Below are 22,581 nucleotides of genomic sequence, written 5' to 3' on the forward strand. Positions count from 1 at the left end.
ATTGGAGGCCCTGAAAAATAAGTTCCTGACCTCCACTATTTGAATAATAAGATTGAGGGAGGATGCAGACAGAGATCATCCTCTTACTATATCACCACAATTCTTTAAGGAATAGTTAGGGGGAAAGTTTGATCTTAGCTTGTTTATGAAAATAACTTTTCATTTGTCTCCCTCTCATGCTATTTTGAGGCAGGGAAACATAGCTGGAGGGAAAATCTCTTGTAGGGTTCCCAGGATAGTTATGATTTTCTTTTTAAATCACTAAGCAAAATAAAAAGTTATATATCAAGGATGTTGAATCTCAGTGTTTGTAGCCGTGGCTTAAGACACAAAATCAAAAACAGTTCAGAATCCTGTAAACACTGACATGTTGAACTTCACTTACATGATAAGTTTTAAAGAAGGCAATAGGACTAGATATATTGGGAGCAGTGCTTTTTTGGGGGAAGGGGAGGGGAAGTGCCAGTAGTCCAGGGGAAAAGTTGTTGAAAAACAACAACAAAAAGCCGGGGTGCGGCCAGCATTGCTCTTTTAAGAGACACGGCCCCCCTTTAAGACACGGGGCCCAGCCGACTGTCGAACATTTGCATACAGAGGTGTCCCTACACTCCGTTCTTTCCAGGTAAGCTCTGACTGGAGGTGACGGTACTGCAAACCGGGCAGTACCGTCACAAAAAAGCACTGGTTGGGAGAATGGAGGCTTGGGGCCACATATTGAGATTTAAGACCACAATTAAGCAGGATACTTAATTACTTTAAGTGTGAGGTGTGCCAATCTGTGCTCAGAGTTATACATGTACTCCTTGTTTAGCCGTGCTTCCCTGCCTGTCTGTCTTCAACTGTCAACTTCCGTCATCACAGCATCTTTACCATATGGACCTACAGGAAGGAGACCCTTGAAGAATTCCACTGGGATTTCAACAATTTTCACCTCACCATCAACCTTAGCCTGGACTAGTACACACAAGAGATCCACTCTCTTGACTGTCATACAATAAAATTATGACCACATTTCCACCACCTGATACCAGAAATCTACTGTTACGGCTGATCTCCACTCTGGCACTCAGAGTGCAGAATGTGGGGGCCCGCAAAGACTTTAAATATTCTTTGCCACTATAGGCACTGGTTACAAAAACTTCCCTCAATCACAAATGCACAGATTTGGGGGGGGAGTGAGGGCAGTCGCTGCCACCATCAAGTGATTTTTATTCCTAAAACTGGGGGGCGAACACTTGAATTCTTCCCGAGGGTACCCCCAAGCTCTTCTGCCGCAAGAGAACTTGAAAAAAAGAGAAACAAACAAGCTCAATGTCTGGTAGCTGATCTCTCAGTCTGAGGCATGCAGACAAGCAGCCAGACCGATCTCCTGTACCTTACAGGACACAAGAATCAAATCATCACCTTAAAAATTATTTTTATTGCGAAACAAAAGATATACTTGATAAAGCGTACTTGGTTGCTAGACATTACAGAGCAACTACGGAAAACAAATTAAAATAGAGAAAATCTCTGGGAACAATGCTTAGATGGCAAGGGGGAGGGGAGGCATAGATTCACATGGAGCTGTTCAAACCAAACCATCAAATAAAGAAAAATTACACTGCTCATGATTAGAGTCACTTTTTCCCTTTACTTACTTACAATCTTTTCTTAGTTCAGTCTACTTCCATGCCCCAAATTCCTTGTGGCATGATAGTTCAGCCTGGTTTTAAGTCATTCTGTGTGTCTCAACTCCTGGTTTAACTCTCCCACACAAAGAAAGCAGGCAAGGCATCTATAGCCAATACAAATTTCAATCCTCTATCTTGATTGGTTCTCCTGGCCAAGACCCTTGCTAGCTATTTGAGTTTAATCCTTTAGTCACCAGTTACTAATCAGCACTCCTCCTGTCCATTATACCTACTGACCATTATGTTTACCTACATGCTTCTAGCTTCCATCCAGGACACATCACTTGATCAATTGTTTACAGTAGGGATGACAATGAGTAGTCAACTAGACGATTAACTGATAAGCCTAGGCTTACTGGTTAATCTTGTCAACTACTCACATCCAGAGTTTACAGCCAGGTCCTAAAATACAACTGGATTCGCTCCTATCCCACAGACAGAGACGAACACCCATCTGTGGAAGTGAAAAAGCAAATTGACAGAGCCAGAGGAGTACCCAGGCATCAACTTCTTCAAGATAGGCCCAACAAACAAAACAACAGACCATCACCAATTATCACCTACAGCCCTCAACTTAAATCCCTCCAGTGCATCATTAACCATCTACGACCTATCCTAGAAAACGATCCCTCACTCTTACAGGCCTTGCGAGACTGGCCAATCCTCACCCCCAGACAACCTAACCTGAAGCAAATTCTTTCCAGCAACCACACCTCAAACATACTTACCCAAGAACCTACACCTGCAATAAACTTCATTGCCAACTCTGTCCACACAGCTATACTAATTATACCATCACGGGACTTAACCACATAAGTCACCACATCAAAGGCTCATACAACTGCACATTTTCTAATGTGATCTATGCCCTCATGTGCCAGCAACCACCCTCTGCCATGTATATTGGCCAGACTGGACAGTCACTATGACAAAGTATTAATGGATACAAATCAGATAGTTGAAAAGGTAACAGACAGAAGCCTGTGGGGGAACATTTTAACCTTCCTGGATTCTCAATGGATTTAAAAGTAGCCACTCACTTACAAAGTAATTTCAGGAACCAACTGCAGAGATACACTGAGGAACTGGCATTCATATGCAAATCTGACACTGTCACCCAGGGAATGAACAAAGACATGAACTGGATGGACAGTTATATTCCACACCCAAATGACATCAAAAGCTAAGCATTGGAGTGGGCTTTTAGACCACTTTATTAGCCTCATTTATCATGGACACTATAATTGACAGGGATTTTTTCTCCCTCCTGCTCCCCCTTTTTCTGCTTTAAATTTTGTGGGTTTTCTGCATTTTACTCCACTCGTCTTAAGAAGTGGTTTGTGCCCATGAAAGAGAGAGAGAAATATGAGCTTTTATGGGCACAACCCACTTCTTCAGATGAGTGGAGCGCAGTGTGTGTGTGTGTGTGTGTGTGTGTGTGTGTGTGTGTGTGTGTGTGTGTGTGTGTGTGTGTGTATAGTTAGTCTCTACAGTGCTACAGGACCACTTTTTAAAAGATTTTTTTTAGTTACTAACATGGCTACTCATTGGAGATCCAGGTACTGTGTTTATAAAGCAGATTATGTCAGATAGATATGAGAGTTAATGTGCAAATATTCTTAACCATCCTCAAGTATTCCCTCTCTTTGAAAAGAGAAAAATGCTCAGTCAATAGAAGTCCTGGGATGAACATGCATCATCAACTCCATAGATGACTTCTCAGAGGCCGTTTCTTCCCTCAGTCTACCATAAAGAGAACCTCCTAGGGAGTTCAATCTTTTTCCTCTTGATTTCTTCCATCTGGCTCTGTTTGACCTGAGCAGCTGTCCAAGGTATATTCTTCCACATTATCCCTGTCTATGTGGATCCATCTCTCTCTTGTGCCTGTGTTATGATTGAGTTTCAATTATAGCCATTGGCATTCATGGTTGAGACTCTTTGTCTACGCTTTTGAAAATTAAGACTGCTCAGCTGCTCTTTCACTCTTTGTTTCCAGGAAGGTATTTTCTGGACAAGACATGAACAGGCTGGAGAGATGCCCATAGTTCCTCTCTTAGATTTCTGTTTTTACACATACTTTCAGCAGGGAAGATGCTCTTTGGCATTAGAATGTATGTGTCATCTATAGTTTGTTACTTCTGAGCATGTAGTCCCAACTTGTTCCCATCACATCAAAGGAGTTATCTCCAAGACAGTTAATTCCTTAGAACAGGGGATCTCAAATTTTTGCTGGGATCCCCTTTGAAAATATTTGGGGCTATAATGACATTCTCTCACACACACACCCTCAAAGCAACAGCTAATTAGCACACATGCTCATAGGTTTTGCTGCCCTTATTTCTATGCTACTTCTCCAACAATATTTTTGTGATCTCTTGTGACCCTCCCCTCTTGAGTCAGGCCCCCTATTTTGAGAAATGCAGACCAAAAATGTCACACCACAGCTTGCTTTCAAGCAGCCAATATGGAAATAGCTGATTATTATGTCCTACTCAAATGCACATCCATTTGCTCACTTGCTTGGTTAAAATCCATTATTGCCACAAGCACATTACATTCTAGAAAATATGGAAAGATGTAGAGGTGGCTTAACCTGTTTCTGAACGCACCTTTTTTGTGCAGCATAATAGTGTTATTTCAGGCATCCTGAACAATGTTTTGTCTATAGTGAAATCTGAACAGTTCTGCTGTTGACTCTCTGTATCTTTCATAGTGTCACTAGGAATATCATCTTTGCCAGATGCTTTCCTGCTCGGCAGCAGTCTTCAGTGCTCATTCTACAGCTTGTTTAGTCATTGGCCTTTCAAAACTCTCCTTTGTCATTCACATATTATGTCATGTAACAAACTATTTTAAGTTTTCAAGCTGCAATTTTGTAGAGACGCTCACGCAAGAATACTCTCCTTCCACCCACCGAATAGTCTGCCCAAAACAATATATTTCCCTCTAAGGTTTCAGGAACAGCTGGTTCCTTAAATCTGCAGAGAACAGAAACATAAATATGAGCTTTATTGACCATATGTCTACTTGTCCAGAAACCTGTTATTAAAGTAGTCAGGGCCTTGTACTACAGGAGTCAAAATAAAATTTAGATTTGAGTTATTCCATTTTAGCCACAGGAAGGATAGTTCTCACCCTGTGCAGTAACTGTGGTACTTGGAGATGTGCATCCCTCTGCTCCATTTCACATGCACCTTCAATCAGTGAAATTTACTAACAGTGCTCATTCAGCCAGCACAAGAGCTCTATGCATCCTCATGTCCTGACCCAAAGCTATAAAGAGCAGTACAGGTGAACCACCTTCATTTCCTTCTCTATCCCAAAATCCCATAGAGGAATCTCTGAAATGGAGAAGACATGGAGCAGGTAGTTGAGCACACATAGTAACTGTAGTCCTTTGATCCTATGTAGGTCGTCAGGATGTCAACTGCAGGGTCCGAATCCTCTGACACCCTCTCCATCTGGATTCCCAAACTCTGAGTCAATCAGTGAAGGAGTTCCTGATGGAACCTTAAGTCTATGGATGCCAAGTGCCTCACCAGGTAAGGACAACGAGGACCCCTTCATGCCTACTGCCTCCGGATCTCAAGATTGCGATGGGGCTTGTGAGATCACAGAAGAGAGTAACGGACTGAGAGGTGAGGCGGAGGCCCCTTTTCGTAGTGATGCTCTGGGGAAGCCTGGCCCAGGGAAAGGGACTGTCCTGATGTCAGTGAGCTGGTCAGTGGGGTCGTTGGGGGGGGGGGGGGGGGAAGCCTTCAGCCCTGAGAAGACCAACTTAGATCTGGAGGGGCCCATCCCTTGGCTCTGATGGTAGGTCCAGGGAGGCCAAAAAGGCCATTGGATCGGAGCCTGCACCTAAAGGTGGCCAATACTGGTGTAACACCAGCACAGATAGGCGGAGGCCATTACTGCTGCTGGTGGTGCACTGAGGCACTAGTGCTGAGAATGATGACTAGAGTAGGACCAATGTCTGGATCAAGACCTGGAATCCCAGGATGACCAGACTGATTCCGTATCAGAGTTTGTTGAGTACTCTAAGGTCAACTATAGCAGTGCAGTAGCAGTGACAGTTGGCAACCTCCCGGATGGGGTGTACCAAGCCATTGACTCTGGTTTTTCCCAGTGCTGAAGCGGCGGCGGTGGCACAGCTAGCGATGGTGCCAATGCACCCACAGAAGGGCCATCAGTTGCGGGACGTGGTGCTGCCCCCAGTGCCGCTTTAGGGCACTACATTGGTGCCAACTCCAATGTTGGTGAGGGTGCTCAAGAAGGGGTGGGGGCTATGGCTGGTGTTGAGGTTGGTGTTGGATTCGGTATGGCTGGTGTTGGATTTGGTGCCACACCCAGGACTGGGGTCAAGTTTATTGGCACCACGGCAGAATGATGGCACCCTCTAGAGTCTGGGGCTAGAGCGCTGGGCCTTAAGGCCATGAGGTGGTGCCATCTGGATCCTGGGTCTGGTGCCGGGGTTGGGGAAGAGGTCAGCTCAATTAGCTCTCTTGCTTCTTCAAAGATACCCAGAGTGGAGGACTCCAGAAAGACCCCCACCAGGCTAGCATCACAGCACAGACTCAAACGGTGCTGATCCGACCACCAAGGTCCTGATGCCTTGTATCCCACTTGAGAGTGCACAGAGGGCACATGCCTCGAGGGAGATCTGCCCCTGCTTGGTCTCCTTGACTTCTGAGAGGCCTGCATGATGCCGGGGAGGCGCGAGAATGGCTAGGTGCCTTGCACACCGACACTGTTGCACTCTGGGTTATAGGTGCCAGATGTAAGGCCACCTCTCAAGCGAGACTCCCTGTCCTGCTTGATACATGGCTTGTAGGGCCTTGCAGATCTTACAGGCCTTATACAAGTGGGCCTCTCCCAGGCACTTAAGGCAGGCTGGGTGAGGATCCCCACAGGGCATAGGCTTCCGGCACTTCTCACAAGGCTTGATGCAGTGGGGCCCTGGCATGCCCTGCCGGGTGCACCAGGGATGGGAAACCAGCCCAGCGCCTGAGCACTTAACACTAAGAACATTTTACAGCTAATAAAACCTTAAATAAGAACAATGAACTTTGATGGGCTACTTGATAAACCCAATTTCTTCAGTTACAGCAAGCAATCCAGGATCAGCACTACTTAGATACCACCCATCACTCTGTACCTCATGATTTGATTAGATCATTTCTAGCCATCATGCTGTCATTTTAGACCCTTTCCTGAACCTGGGTCTGTATCTGTGAGGAGTGGGTACCAATTCTTTTTTCAATGAGCTAGTGGTACCATGTGCTTTCAACTTATGAGCAGTACCAATTACTATTCTATACCTAGGCCTATTATCAAGTAGCGTTTTGCACTCTCAGCCCTGTTTGTGCCAAGTTCTGTGAGCAGGGGCCTGACTCTTGCCCACAGCTTAGCTTTGCTTTATGTTAGCCATGTTTTGTCTGTTATTAGCTAGGGCTCAGGCCTCAGACCAGGCTTGTGCTACAAAGGCTTGTGTTTTAGGCCTTCATTTTACTACAGCGAGGACTAGCTTTTTGTTCTTCTGAGAACTAAGAACTTGCTAGACAAGAGAGCTTTGCACTGACAACTAAAAGTGTGGACACACTCAGAGCTGGTCTACACTAGATTTAAGTAGTTTAATTATATTGCTCAGTAATGTGAAAAACTTCACAGCCTGTGTAACATAAAGCCAAGCTAAGCCCCAGTGCAGACACTGCTAGGTTGATGGAAGAATTCCTTAATATCTCCTCATATGGCAATCCTATTCAACATATCCATAAATGATCTGGAGAAAGGGGAAAACAATGAGGTGGCAAAATATGCAGATAACACAAAGCTCCTCATGATACTGAAGTCCAAAGCAGACTGAAGAGCTAAATAAAATATCACACAAGTACGTGACAGGGCAACAAAATGGCAGATGAAATTCAATGTTGATAAATGCAAAATAATGTATATTGGAAAATATAATCCTAACCATATCTACAAAATGATGGGGACTGAATTAGCTATGACCACTCAAGAGAGCGCTCTTGAAGTCATTGTAGATAGTTCTCTGAAAACATCCACTCAGTGTGCAGTGGCAATCAAAAAAACAAACAATACTGGGAATCATTAAAGGGCTAGAGAATAAGACAATATCTTATTGCCTCTAGCCAGGGTACGCCCACATCTTGAACACTGAGCACAGATCTGGTCATCTCATGTCACAAAAGATACCTTAGCACTGGAAAAATTTCAGAAAAGGGCAACAAAAAGTATTAGGAAAAAATTACTAAGGGGAGATATGATAGAGGTCTATAAAATCATGACTGGTGTGGAAAAGTTGAAAATAAAGAAAAATTATTTACTCCTTTCCATAACAGAAGAACTAAGGGTCACCAAATTAAATTAATGGGTAACTGGTTTAAAACAAATAAAAGGAAGTGGAACTCCTTGCCACGTGATGTTGTGAAGGCTAACACTACAACAGGGTTCAAAATAATACTAGATTAAATTCATGGAGGATAAATCCATCAATGGCTATTAGCTAGATGGGCACAGATAGTACCCTAACCTCAGTTTATCAGAAGCTGGAAATGGGCAACGGGATGGATCACTTGATCACCTGTTTTATTTATTCCCTCGGGGGCATCTGGCATTGGTCACTGTCAGAAGACAGAATACTGGGTTAGAAGGACTGTGGGTCTGGCCCTGTATGGCCCTTCTTATGACTTCCATCTGTTTTCTTAAAACAAGACCCATTCCATCCTCTTATCTCCAACCTGTCCCATCACCTTTTCCACCCTGTGCTCCTCATCCAAGTCCCATTCTCCTTCCTCACCTAGATGTTCCATGTCTCTACTCCTCAGGCTTCTCATCCTAGCCCCCATCTTCTTGCCTAGCATGTCCTAATCTTATACTTCTAGACATTTCTTCCAAGTATTACTGCAACTCATATTCCCATTGCCTAATCTTCCCATCAGCACCAATTCTCACTACATCTCAACTCTCCTCACTCAGGTAGTCTGAGGTCCCTCCTCAGTTCCCCTAGCAATCAGTTTGTATAGTCTCCTCCCAAAATAATATTTCTCACAACCAACTAGTTCCCTGCTTTGCTTGTGGAACCAGAAAGAACAATGTGGAATGGTTACATTTTACTGATGACTCTACATGAACATTTTAGGATGGATTTGAACTCTGCTAGGTGTTTCTATAGTAACTGCAATTCTTTATTTTACAAGGATGTTCTAATCTACAAGATTACTTAAACTTGCTTTCAGTTTATTTTAAGTGAGATCGGTGGTTTCTTTCCGTCTCTAAATTGATAATCGGAAAGGTGCTACACAAATTAAAATAATGCTGTACCTGTTTTAAAAATAGTTTCTTTCAAACACAAAAATCAACTTTATACATTTCTGGGAAAAAAAACACATGGAGGATATTTATAATCTGTGCAACAAGATGCAATTAAAGACTTGCTTGTACGGAACTGGAAAAAATGGAAATAAAAAATATCTGAAGCCCTTTTTAATCCACATTGAACTGTCAGCATAGCAAATTACAGCATAGAAATCATATTTTCAGGAGCAGTTTTAGCCCTTTTCCAACAGCAATCTTCCCTTAATTCCCTTGGAAACAGAATGAGAAGAGAAGAAAGAGACCAGGGATGAAAATGATGGTGGTACAGGGAATTACTTTCTGATAGACTGAAATACTGAGGTAACGGCAATACTAAGATAACGAAGACAGAGTTTATGAACAGTAAGTTACAAAACACTGCTGAATGATTTAATGTATTTTCAAACTGTAATGAAGAAACACTAAACATCTAAAAACAATCAGAAGAATACAAGTAAATAAAAACAAGTAATTTCACATAACATTTATAAATTCAGGATCTTTTCCAAAAGAAAGTGACTTTCACAGACTTACACAACAAATAAGATGTTTCACACCAAATTATTTTGACTCCAAAACATGTACAGAATTGAGTCTGTGAAAACCGATGTGCCCTGCTTTAGGGGAAACACCCCCCCCAAAAAAAGCATGCACATAAAATATTTGTTTTTGCCCAGTGATGCAACCAAGTGAAGTTCTGCATCAATACTGAAAATATGTAACAGCAACCTTCCTCCATTTTATGAAAAGCTTGACAATTAAATCAGCATTGATTAGCTCTCTTTAGAGCACTCCTGTTTCCATGCATGGCCAAAACTGAAATGATTACACATTCTGTCAGTGTAACATTGTTCACCACCAATCTTTGTCTTAATGGAAGGGGAAATTTATGGCCTCACTATTACATCCAAGTTTAAAAGTTAAAAGACGGTACAATATCTAGCACCTTGGCTGGTTCCCCCAATTCCATCCCCAAAGAAAATGAGTTAGTGTATACTTATTTCTTGTATTAGAGGTTGATGTATCTGGTGTTATAAAGGTCAGCAGCCTCAGGAAGTAATGGCAATTAAATGGCATAGATACCAATGGTCCCATGTTACATATGTATATGTTAACAATAGTTTGGGATAGTAGCATCACTATTAATCTTCCCTTCAACCTAAGCTTGTCAAATCCATGCAAACTAAATGGTTAATCATTGCTTAGGATACTGGTCATGGACCAACATGTAACTCATCTGATTCCATTAGGAAGAGGTGAACATGGGAAAAGTGTCAATTGTTTTTTAAGCATCCAGACTGTCTCTGTGCTTATATTTATCATCTTTCCTCTGACAGATGTTTTAGTCATTTTTTAAAAAAGCATGCCTGCAGCCCAACACCAAGCCAGTGTGCATTCCCAGGAAAGTAAAAAAATCTGAGTTTAAATTCCATCTTCCAAATTATTAGAAAAAAAAAGTAAATAAAAATTACTGAAGACACTGTGCCAGTGTCTTTTAAATATGTCTTCTGACACCAGCAGTTAAAGCCTGCAGCTGATCACCTGAACCTTTTACTGATAAGTATGAGAGTGGGTCAGTTGTGACAAGTCTTCCAGTTTACCTATATATAGTAACTCCGAAAAAACAAATCAAGCTACTGAAAAATTTTCTGCTCTATGAAGTCACTATATACATTCTCTTATAACCTCCCTATTAACAACCTCACCCCTTACTATTCTTTTACAGTTTTATGCTTCAGCTTACTTCTAGAACCCCAATTTTTTCATATTTACTTAATGATGCATTTATTCTTCCCTCCTACTCCATCATCATGCCTTCAGATATTAACAAATGAAAGATCCAGTTAACACATCAGCCTTTCAACTTCAATCTAAACAATTTTGCAGAGGACTCAAGCTCGGCTATTGCTTCATATTATCATAAGTATGTGATTAAAAGATCATAATACTTAATGTCTTGTGGCAATCCGCTTTAAACTCGGCCTATTCTATAAAAAGCCACCATCTGATTACTTTGATCTTTCATCTTATGCTGTGATATGTCAGACAGTTAGGGGCAGCTAAAAGGTCTGTGTGAAGCAGCCTCTCCACTCCCTCTGAAAATGTCACCTGCCACATGAATTTGCTTATTTGACCAACAGCTGGCAATAACTCAACACATTACCATTATAACAAGGCTAAACACAGCGAAGAGTCAAGTCAGCGTAAGATCACTTGGGAGTACGGAGGGAAAAGCTACAAAATTATTCCTTCTGGAATGGAGAAAGGACTGCAGCAGCCCTAGTTAGAACTGAAAGAACAAATATGACAATGTTTATCTGTGGTATTCTCCCATTAGCCATAAGCGTAAATTATTTTAAAAATCACATTTGGTATGATTGTCTTTCCTCATCTTGAAGACAGCATTTCAGACACAGACCCAAAAGCACTTTTTCAAGACTTCAGAAAAACTCAACCTATCCTGACCAAAATTCATTTTCTGAGGTAGTACTCATTTTCTTCATATTGCTGACTGAAAATAAAAAACTAGGGAAATTAACCCATTTAAAAATGTGTTTATGAAGATATAAAAACAAAGTTTCCTTTCCAGACAGGTCACCAAAAAATGGCAAATCATTCCTGTATAAATCAACTCACATTCATTGGAACAGCTGAAATTTTCATAAATGATTTATAACAATAGCCATAAACTAAAGTGCTTTAAAATTTGCTTGAATAGATTTCAGTGATTAGAAACATAATATTTTGGCTATTTGCTAGTGTGAGGTGCTATCAGATTGGAACGAGCTTTATGGACAAAGAGCAGAATGAAAATTTCCTTGTTCTTTTTCAAGAAATGTACAAAAACATCCTGAATGTTTTAATGCAGCATTCTATGCACACAAGAGGTTGCTTGTTTTTTCTCGCTCAAATTCATGTTTTTTATCCAGTAACTAGAATAAAATTGGAGTTGAAGGTACACTACACTGCATCATTAAAAAATCATACTTCAGACATATGCAAACAAGAAAATGTTTACCATGATACTATTACTGAAATTCACACTTCTTGAAGTTCAGACCTGCAGAATCCTTTTAACACAAGGCAGATATGTAAAATTATGGAAAATGCAATATACTACTATATATTCTTCACAATTAGTATATAAATTTCACATTTAAGTCATAAGTGTAATGCCTTATTGTTCATCTAGCAAATGCTGAATAACTTATGAACACATATGTGCTCTATATATCAGTGAACCTCCTTTCTACTGACCAGTGGATGCTAAGATATAAAAATTCATACACAAGACAAACTTAATTTTTTAAAAAGTCACATTTTCTGTACATTACATGCAAATGGTGCACAATGTGGTAACAATAACATTTGCAAAGCACTCCTCTTAAGGGAGAACTTTTACAATGAAGGCAGACAAATATTCAGAAGAGTCTGCAAAGAGAGTTTTACAAGTCCATGGCAACAAAAGCAAAAATTTTTCCAGCATTTCATTTTTCCTGCAACAGTGCAGGGATGTTGATGTTCCAGCCAATAGCCTGACGATCGAACCCACAGGTAAAGAGGTTACATATTGGATGGTCTTCACTCCAAGCTGAACAGCATACCATTCTTCTATGGCCCTATTATAATTTAAATGAATAAATTAGTATTAAACAAGGAAAAATTTTTAAATTAGCAACCTATTAACTATACTAATTCGTGATGAACTGACGTACCTGTTTGCATGTGCCAAATAACCTACTGAAATGTATTTTTATATGATCTAACAATTTATACCAGGATGAACCTTCTAGTATCTTGAGTTCCAGTGTTTAACAGAACCCAAAATATTTTTAATTTTTATTAAAAATTCTCAGTCACTCTACTGCCATGAATACTTCTGGCAAAAAAAAAAAAAATAGCTCTCATATTTAATCAAGCACATTTGGCAAGTTTTAGTGCATGCAAAAAAAGGAAGTTAATAGTCCCTGCTCTAGACCATGATAGTTTGTAAAATGAAAGCTTTAATGGTATGAAGTCTGACGTGGATTATCATTTTCAGGAATATCATGAAAGAAAAAATAGCTTTGTTTAGAAAAGCATGCACTGGGCATAATGAAACTTTCTACAAAAACTTTCAAAATCATTTTAGTCTGACTGTACAGATCTGTGCTGCTGTTATTGAAGTATTACAAACCTAAAATAACATTTACAGTCTAGACAAATCTACATTGTACAGAAATAGAGAAATTCTAGAGAAATACTTGGGTTTCAACAAGTCCTGAAGGACTTTATTCCTTTTACTTATGGCTTGCAAAAAATTATATTACAAATATAATAGCAAAGAGCACAAAAAACTTTCAATCCCCACCCCATATCTATAATCTTAAAGATCTATTAAGAAGCATGAAAATCCTCAATTTAATCCTCAATCTTCTGTTGAGCTGTGTTGCTGCAACCTGCTTAAATTACTTTCCTGATGCATTTAAAAATTAAAACAGGATTAATGATGTTTTTAGTTACACCAAGTACAAGAGATAAACTGACCAACTTGTCTCTCAAATACTGTCCTCTAACAGTGTGTCTACCAACAACAAAACACCCTATGGCAGAGAGTTTCAGAGCCCAGATCAACTGATCCAGGCACTAAATATAGCAGAAGAGAAGTTTGGGCTCAGGCACGAGATTAACCCTCTCTCACTGGGTATCAAAGCCTGAGCTCCAGCCCAATCCTGAATGTGAACATTCTATAAAAACAAGGAGCTCTGTGGCACCTTAAGGACTAACAGATTCATTTAGCATAATATTTCAAGGGTTAAAACTACTTCATCAGATGCACTGGAGTGGAAATTACAGAGGTATATGTACTAGTATACTAAAAGAAGGGAAGTTATTTGTCAAGCCTGGGACCAATGTTAATGAGGTCAATTGAATCAGGGTGGATGTGGCTCACTTCTAGCACCTGATGAGGTATGAATACCAAGAAAGGGAAAATTGCTTCTGTAGTGAAATAACCACCCTAAATCCTTATTCGGTACTAATTTGATCATGTTAAATTTGCAAATGAAGTGCAACGCTGCTGTCTCTCTGTAGTCTGGTTTTGAAGGGGTTTTTTTGTAGAAGGGTAGCTATTTTTAAATATATTATTGAGCGTCCAGGAAGGTTAAAGCATTCTCCTACTGGTTTTTATATGTTGTCTTTCTTGATGTCTGATTTGTGTCCATTTATCCTTTGGCGCAGACACTGTCCAGTTTGGCCAATATACATAGCAGAGGGGCACTTCTGGCACATGATGGCATAGATCACATTAGTGTATGTGCAGGTGGATGAGCCCCTGATGGTGTGCCTTATGTGATTAGGTCCTGTGATGGTGTCGCTTGTATAGATAGATGGACAGAGTTGTCAACATTTCTATATTTAGCCCTGTAGCATGTGCCCAAATCAGCTGACCTCACGAAACACTGCTATAGTTTTTTGCTGCTGTTGTTGTTGTACAGAGGCACCCTAATATGGATCCTAAAATTAAATACATACAAAAATAAATTAATGGAGATTGCCTATCTCCTAGAACTAGAAGGGACCTTTGAAAGGTCATGGAGTCCAGTCCCCTGCCTTCACAGCAGGACCAAGTACCATCCCTGACAAATTTTTGCCCCAAATCCCTAAATGGCCTCCACAGGGATTGAACTCACAACCCTGGATTTAGCAGGCCAATGCTCAAAGCACTGAGCTATCCCTGCCCCCAAAGCTATCCCTTCTATGATCTTTATCCCTCCTAAAGATCATGTCTCACCTGAAAGGTAAGTTCTTCAGCCACACAGTATCTCTTAAAACCATGCAGGGACACTGGTACTTCTAGCTCAGATTGTAGAGTATTAATGACTGAATCATCAATAACCTGGGTCCTGTCTGTCTAACTGATCTTGCCCACCTAGGGATGTAAGCGACCCATTGACTATACATAGTACCATACAGCAATGTTGTAAGCTGCAGAGTTTGTAACATACTTTTAGGCCCCACGGAATACTTGAAAGACTCTATATAATTGAAGTATTAAGTAAGTTCACTCTAATTTTAAGTGGTAGTTATTGTTAGAACAAATGACTGTCTATTTGTGTAAATTCTGAGTCATACCAGCTAATTTTTCATGATTTTACTACTACACTCCTCCAGAACTTATACAAAAAGAAAGAAAATGGCTTTGGTTTGTTTTGGATTTTTTTTTTACCTACCCATCAGTTCTATTGCTAAATCTCAAATACAAAATGGATATTAGAACAAGCATGGGGAAAAAAAGCATTACTACAAAAAATTTCAGTTTGCAGGATGGACAGACGCATTTTTTCCTTATAAACTAAACAAATGTAATATGCAATCACTGAGAGACAAGGAATTTCAAGATGTTCTGTAGTCAAATCACTTTTCAGAGCAGATCCATGTTCTAAGATTGATAGATCGATAGATAATACTCTACATTTAGACTTTAGGGGTATGTCTACACTACCCTCCTAGTTCGAACTAGGAGGATAATGTAGGCATACCGCACTTGCAAATGAAGCCCGGGATTTGAATTTCCCAGGTTTCATTTGCATAAGCGGGGAGCTGCCATTTTTAAAACCCCGTTGGTTCGAATCCCGTGCAGCGCGGCTACACGGGGCACGAACTAGGTAGTTCGAACTAGGCTTCCTAGTTTGAACTACCGTTACTCCTCATTTCACGAGGAGTAACGGTAGTTCGAACTAGGAAGCCTAGTTCGAACTACCTAGTTCGTGCCCCGTGTAGCCGCGCTGCACGGGGTTCGAACCAGCGGGGTTTTAAAAATGGCGGCTCCCCGTTTATGCAAATGAAGCCCGGGAAATTCAAATCCCGGGCTTCATTTGCAAGTGCGATATGCCTACAGTATCCCGCTAGTTCGAACTAACGGGGTAGAGTAGACATACACCAGGTGATTTTTAAGCATTCATCTCCTCATTTATAAAACTGAAAAAAATCAGAAACACATCAGCAACAGATAAGTCAAGGTGAAACCAGCTAAACTGAAGATATACATCACACATTTTTGTGGACTCAGTTAAAAAAATAAAAAAAATAATGATCTGTTCCAAAGTTTATATGAAGATTTCCCCAAGTTTAGAAAAGTCAAAATGTACTGTATTAAATGCTAATTTTCAGTAACTGACAACATTTTCACTCCAGAAATTCAGCTACCTGTCTGTTACTGCGAGGAAGCCGTGCTAATCGCACTCCTGACATGTCGAATAATCTAACCTGACGGTTGTCATGTGGAAGGGCAATGATTCTTTGGCCAACACATACATTAATCCTGCACAGAAAAGATAAAAGTAGGTTATGTACAAAACGGAACCTGACAAACAGAACTTGACAGTACAAGTCTGAATTCATTGGCAGTGATGTGGTTGAATATTTACTATTAAATATGAACAGTATAATGAGTGTATTATAGTTAAGATTGTTATTGAATAAGCTTGATCATCTGCACACACACACACAAATGCATAATTAACCACAGAAATCCCAGGAAAGTAGAATAATCTGCTTTATAAGTAGGCTTGTTACAAAATCAACCCAAGCTTTGTTTTCACTTGATAATTGACTAAGTTGAGGTTCAATACATTTTAAATTGTTAAGTCAAATAATCATTTGTTTACCTGTTTACCGCAGAGTCTGTACGGATAGTTGCAATAGGAGATCTCATATTTTTCAAGTCCCAGACTTTTACAGTACGGTCATCACTACCCGAAACAACATTGTCACCCACTGTGAAAACAGCCGATGTCACGGTGCTAAACAAAAAAAACAAAAAACAAAAACCCAAAGCTTCAGAAAGAGTTAAGGAAACTTGATTTCATGTTCTTCTGTTAACTACTCTTATGTGTTATTTGCAATAGATAATTTTAAACCAAAATGACTAAAATTAAGAAAAAATTCAACTGAGAGATACTAGACTTTAAAATAAATTCTCAGGCCAGGTCCACACTATGAGGGAAGATAAGCTTAAGATACACAATTCCAGCTATGTAAAAAACACAGCTGGAGTTGACGTGCCATAAACCAAGCTTCGGCACCATGCTCACAGCAGGAGGTCAATGGGAGAAACGCTCTCGTCGACTTCCTTTACTTCTTGTGAGGATTAGGAGTATCGGCACTGACAGGAGCACTCTCAGAATTTGATTCAGTGTGTCTTCACTAGATCCGCTAAATCGAATCCCAGAAGATCAACCGCCACAGCATTGATATTCCCTCAAGTGGAGACATGGCCTTAGTGGACATTAGGTAAGCCAGGTCACATGGGACACAAAGCTAGATTGCACAAAACACTGGAGGAAACAAACACTGTTGAGGAAAATGATCCACTGATGCAGATAAGAGTAGAGAAACTAACTGATCATAAGAACTGCCATATAGGTCAAACCAATGGTTCATCTAATCCAGTATATAATTTTGAATAGTGGCCAGTACAAGAGCTTTAGGAAGAACTGAAAGAGCAGGACAATTTTGAAATGAGGTACTCCATCCTCTCCTTACAATTTCTGGTAGTCAGAGATCTGGGGGGTTATCCATCCACAGTGTTGCATCTCTGACCCTCTTGGCACATAGCCATTGATAGATCTATCCTCTTTTAACTTACGTAGGTCTTTTTCTGAAACCAGTTATACTTTTGGCTATCACAACATCACAAGACAATGAGCTTCACAGGTTAACTGTGTGAAAAAGTATTTCCTCTTGTTTGTATTAAATTGTTGCCTATTAGTTTCACTGGGTGATTCCTGGCTTTTGTCAGAAAGGGTAAAACAACTTCTCTATTATTTTTTTCCAAACCATTCACCTTTGTCTCTTTTCTAAGCTGAACAGCCCTAACTCTTTTAGTCTCTGCTTGTACAGAAGCCTCTCCCTGCCCTCTGTTCATTTTTGCTGCCCTTTCTGATCCTTTCCCAATTACACAATATCCTTTCAGTGGTTCAGGGATTGGGAAAGGGGGGAGCTGGGTCACCTTGTGCCCCCCCCCCCCCCCGGGGAAATTTGGGAACACAAGCTTTAGAGCGAGGGTGGGCAAAAGGGCCTCCATGGGCTGGATCCAGCCAGCGGAGGCCCTGCCCCTCCCCCAGGCCAATCAGGGCCTGGGGGCAGGGGAAGCACGCAAATTCTCCTCCTGCCCTGCTCCCACCCTGCAAGGATTGCACAGTGCTTAGAAGCGCCGCATGCTTCTGGCAGGGCAGGAGACTTTGTGCGCACCACCTCTCCCCCTCTTCCCCGCCTCCAGACTAATTAAGAGATTTTGCATGCTCCCCCTGCTGCCCTAGGTCAATCAGGGCCTGAAGAGGGGGAGCACATGAAGTCTTTCACTCCCTGCCCCTGTCCTGCAAGGGAGCACCACGCTTAGAGTCAAACACCAGCGGCACTCCCTTGCAGAGTGGTGGCAAAGAGCGAGAGACTTCACATGCTCCCGAGCGAGAGACTTCACATGCTCCTCCTCCCCAGGTCCTGATTCACCTGTGGGCAGCAGAGGGAGCACGTGAAGTCTCCTCCCACTGCCAGGGGCGTGGGTATCTAGAAGGAACTGCCAACTGTTCAGAACAGCTGGCGGTTCTCTGGGGGAGGATGGGGAGGCAATGACTTTGCATGCTCCCCCACCCCCAGACTAATCAGGGTCTGTGGGTGGGGAAGCACAGAAGTGTCCTGGCCCCACCCCTTCTGCCTTAGGCCCTGCCCCTTTCAGGGCAGCCTAGGGCCACTTCAAACATTTCTTAAGTGGTCCCCGGTCAAAAATTATTGCCCACTCCTGCTTAGAGAATGGGTGACTAGAGTTACACACAAAATTCAAAGGGGAAGGGCACCGTGATTTATATAGCAGTATTATGGTATTTTGTGTTTTATCTATCCCTTTGTAATGGTACCCAACACTAAGTTAGGTGTTTTGACTGATGCTATGAACTGAGTTGAAGTTTTCCGAGAACAGTCCGTGGTGATGCCAAGATACCTTTCTTCAGTGGTAAACCATTTATATATGAGTGTGTAGTTGAGACTGGGGAAATACTGTGCATTACTTTACACTTATCTGTGTTGAATTTCTTCAGCCATTTTGCTACCCAGACACTCAGTTTTGTGAGATCCCTCTGGAATTCTTCAGTCAGCTTTCAACTTCACTATCTTGAATAATTTCATATCATTTACAAATTTTGCTACTTTACTGTTCACTCTCTTTTCAAAATCACTGATGAATACACTCTACAGCATGGATCCCAGTACAGCAGACTCCACTATTTGCCTCTCTCCATCTTGAAAGCTGCCTTTTGTTTCCTAACTTTTAATTTCTGATCCACAAGCAGAGCTTTTATCTTATTCCACAACTGCCTAGTTTCCTTGAAAGCCTTTAGTGGGACTTTTTTTCAAAGGGTTGTTGAAAAACCAAGAATAGTACATCAACTATATTACCCTTATCCACATACTTGTTGACACCTCAAAGAATGAGTCAAAAATTCCCCTTTTATAAAAACTGTGTTGATTTTTCCCAATAAATCATGTATATCTACATCTGATCATTCTTTTCTTTAGTATAGTTTCTACCAATTTGCCCAGTTTTTCCATCTCTAATTTTAATCATCAAATCATAACATCCCTAATGAAGACCTCCTCATTCACGCTGTTCACTGTATAAAAGATAAAAAAACTAACCTATTCATTAAAAAGGAACAAATGCTACATTTAAAGGTAAACTGAGAAGACCCAACTTCAAGCTTCTGTACTTTTCCTGTCAAATGGCATTTTTAATAGTGCTCTAGTCATTTCTTTATCCACAACAGGAAAACAATTAAGTTCCTTTATATACCTGAACAGATGACGTTAAAAAATATTTCCAAACGTTTTGGTTTAAAATATTTTAGATTTATTTTATTTCATGCATACACGCACGCTCACTCACACACAATGGTATATAGATACATTTAGAGATGCATTTCTGATACTGGAAGATGATTTGATACCAGTGATCAGTTTTCTTCACTTGCTTTAGAATCATATAGCAAAAGAAATGGTAAATGATCATGCTGGGCCAGATCATCTGCTGATAATAAGGATGTGACCCATGATGCCTAAATCTGTGATATGGCAACATAAAAATAGCAATGTACCAGAACCCTTAAGAAAGGAAAACGTTGCTAAGAAAGGTAAATTCAGAATGTCAAATATATTGCTGAATTCTAAAGAAGGATGAAAATGTTATGAAAAGTGACCATAAGAGAGTACCCATTTAGTTGTTAAAATTAAAAAGACAGATCTCGAGGGGGTTGGCCTATTTCTTCAATTTTATTTCATTAACATACACAAATTCTCAACTAAGAATCTGTTGGCTAGTTTCCACCTATCCAATATGCTCAAGGCATTTTCTTCTCTCTCCTGAATCATTAAAGTACGCTTCTCAGCTCAGTTTCTATGGATGTGATTTAATGACCTATCCTGTAGCTGGGGTCAGGCACATCAATTTCTTGGAATTTAGTAATTTTAATTTAAGATGTCAGTTGTTCCTGTCATTTCTGTTGTACTGTGAGAATTTGATTTCATGTCTATTCAGACTACTGATTGAGATTAGCACTATCCAGGTCACAACGGACCAGTTTACGCAAGCCCTCTTAATTTAAATTGACATCAAATTAAACTCTAATTAGGACTCAACTCCACTGTATTAATGATACAAAGTTTCTTAATTCACTATTAGAGTGCAACTAAGCTATCCAGGGAAATTCACCCAGTATGAATCAAAGGTGTTCACTGAGCTCCATGTGCCACAGCATAAAAATAGCTACATCTGTGCACCTAAACCATGGGTGGGCAATAATTTGTGATGGGGCAGCTACTGCAAGATTCTGGCAAGTGGTCAAGGCTGTACTTTATTATGGAGGGGTTGTGGGGCATGGGATGGAAGGGAGCTTAACTTAGGAGACTGAGGTGCAGGGTGTGGGGTCTGACCGACTTTGGGTGAAGGAGGGGGTTGAGACCTCGGGCAAGGGATTGGGGTGTAGGGTCTAAGAGTGAGTTTGGGCACATGAGATAATTTTGGCCTGGGGGAAGGATGTAAGAGGGGGTGCAGAGTTTGGGAGGCAGTTGTGAGCTGGAGGAGGGGAACTGAGGGATGCAGAAGGTTTTGGTGGTGACTTGGGGCAGGCAGTTGGGAGAAGGAAGGAGGTAGGGTACCAGAGGCAGGTTGTGGCCAGGAGTCACTTACCTAGGCAACTTCCAGCCAACAGCCCTGCTGGACCCTGAGGCAGGCTTCCTGCCTGCAATAGCCTCAGGCTATTGAGATTGGCTGATCCCTGTGGCTCTCTGCTCTGAAGAGAGGGTGGGAGTCCACATGCTGCTCTCCGCACCTTCCTCTCCCGCAGCAAAATCAGCTCCCACTGGCTGGCTTCCAAGCTCCTATTGGCTAGTTTCCAAGCTGAGAGATTTTGCTAGAGGGCCAGGGCAGCGTACAAAGCCTCCTCCTCCAACCTGGCACCCACAGCAGAGTCACAGGGAGCAGCCAGCTGCTTAATGCGGCATGGGACTGTGCCGAAGAAACTGGCTGCTCTGTGTCTGAAGGTCTTGGCGGGGAGGCCTATGGGCTGATTAGGTAGCCTGCCAGCCAGATCCAGTGGCTTGGTGGGCTGGCTCTCACTCACACCTGACCTAAACAGTACTTTGGGGCCACAAATTCTGAAGACAGAATCTGTCTCCCACAGGCAACAAGAGCAGGATGAAGCCTTTGGTCACAAAACTAATAGGTGCCCTAGGTGAATGGGATGAAAACCCTTTCATAGCAAAGTTACTTCATTGGGCTGGAGTTTTATATGGTACATGTCTTTTCATGTCATGCAACAGAGTTAAACAAGTAGCAAATCTTTCCTTCAAAGTATAGCCTACAAACACATTGTTTCGGGATGCTGCTGCACTAGCTCCAAATGCAGCCAGTGGACTCCACAATAGTAAGTTTCCCCAAAAGTTACCAAATGAGATCCCCCTCCCCACCACTACATGAACTGTTCTCCTCCTGGATCTCTTCAACAGAGAGGCAATGAAGGCATGTCTACCTTGTAATTAGACACATGCTGGGGCCCATACCATCTAATTCAGTCTTGTGGGGTTTAGGCTAAGGGGTTGTTTAATTGAGAGACCAAGAGCTCAGTTGCCAGCCCAAACCTGAACATTTACACTGCAATAATATGGGTCACTCACAGGTATGAGGCGTAGCCATAACCAGGGAAGCTGCAGTTGCCACCACTTCCCTGAATTTAGAAACTGGAGAGATGTGGCATTTCAGAAAGGACTTTTCTTTTGTTAAAAAAAAAAAAAATGTTGATAAAATTCAAGTTTAGGCAAATCTGTACTTGTGACCAAGTAGGGATGGTATGTGCTCTTTTCATTTCATTATGTTGCATGTGATTTCTACTATTCTGTATGAATCCCATGGGTGTGCCTCAGTTTCCCTGGGCACTACACCAATACCTAAATGGTGATGATGGGAATTTCGATGGGTCAGCCTCCTCCACAATGGTTGATGCTT

At 41.3% G+C, this 22,581-nt stretch overlaps 1 protein-coding gene across 3 annotated transcripts in view; it reads right to left on the bottom strand.

Annotated features, from left to right (window-relative positions):
* Positions 1-9,423: 9,423 nt before the first annotated feature.
* Positions 9,424-22,581, bottom strand: part of WDR37 (WD repeat domain 37) — a 93,577-nt gene continuing 80,419 nt past the window's right edge. For all 3 annotated transcript variants that reach the window (XM_006111890.4, XM_006111891.4, XM_075922712.1), the window contains 3 exons: positions 16,697-16,831; positions 16,236-16,350; positions 9,424-12,667 (listed from right to left, as the gene is read on the bottom strand). In XM_006111890.4, the coding sequence (XP_006111952.1) occupies positions 12,536-12,667; positions 16,236-16,350; positions 16,697-16,831 (382 nt within the window). In that variant the 3' untranslated portion in view covers positions 9,424-12,535. The remainder of the gene's footprint in view (positions 12,668-16,235; positions 16,351-16,696; positions 16,832-22,581) is intronic.

This window comes from Pelodiscus sinensis, chromosome 2, assembly GCF_049634645.1.
Source record: "Pelodiscus sinensis isolate JC-2024 chromosome 2, ASM4963464v1, whole genome shotgun sequence".
Taxonomy (NCBI): domain Eukaryota; kingdom Metazoa; phylum Chordata; order Testudines; family Trionychidae; genus Pelodiscus; species Pelodiscus sinensis.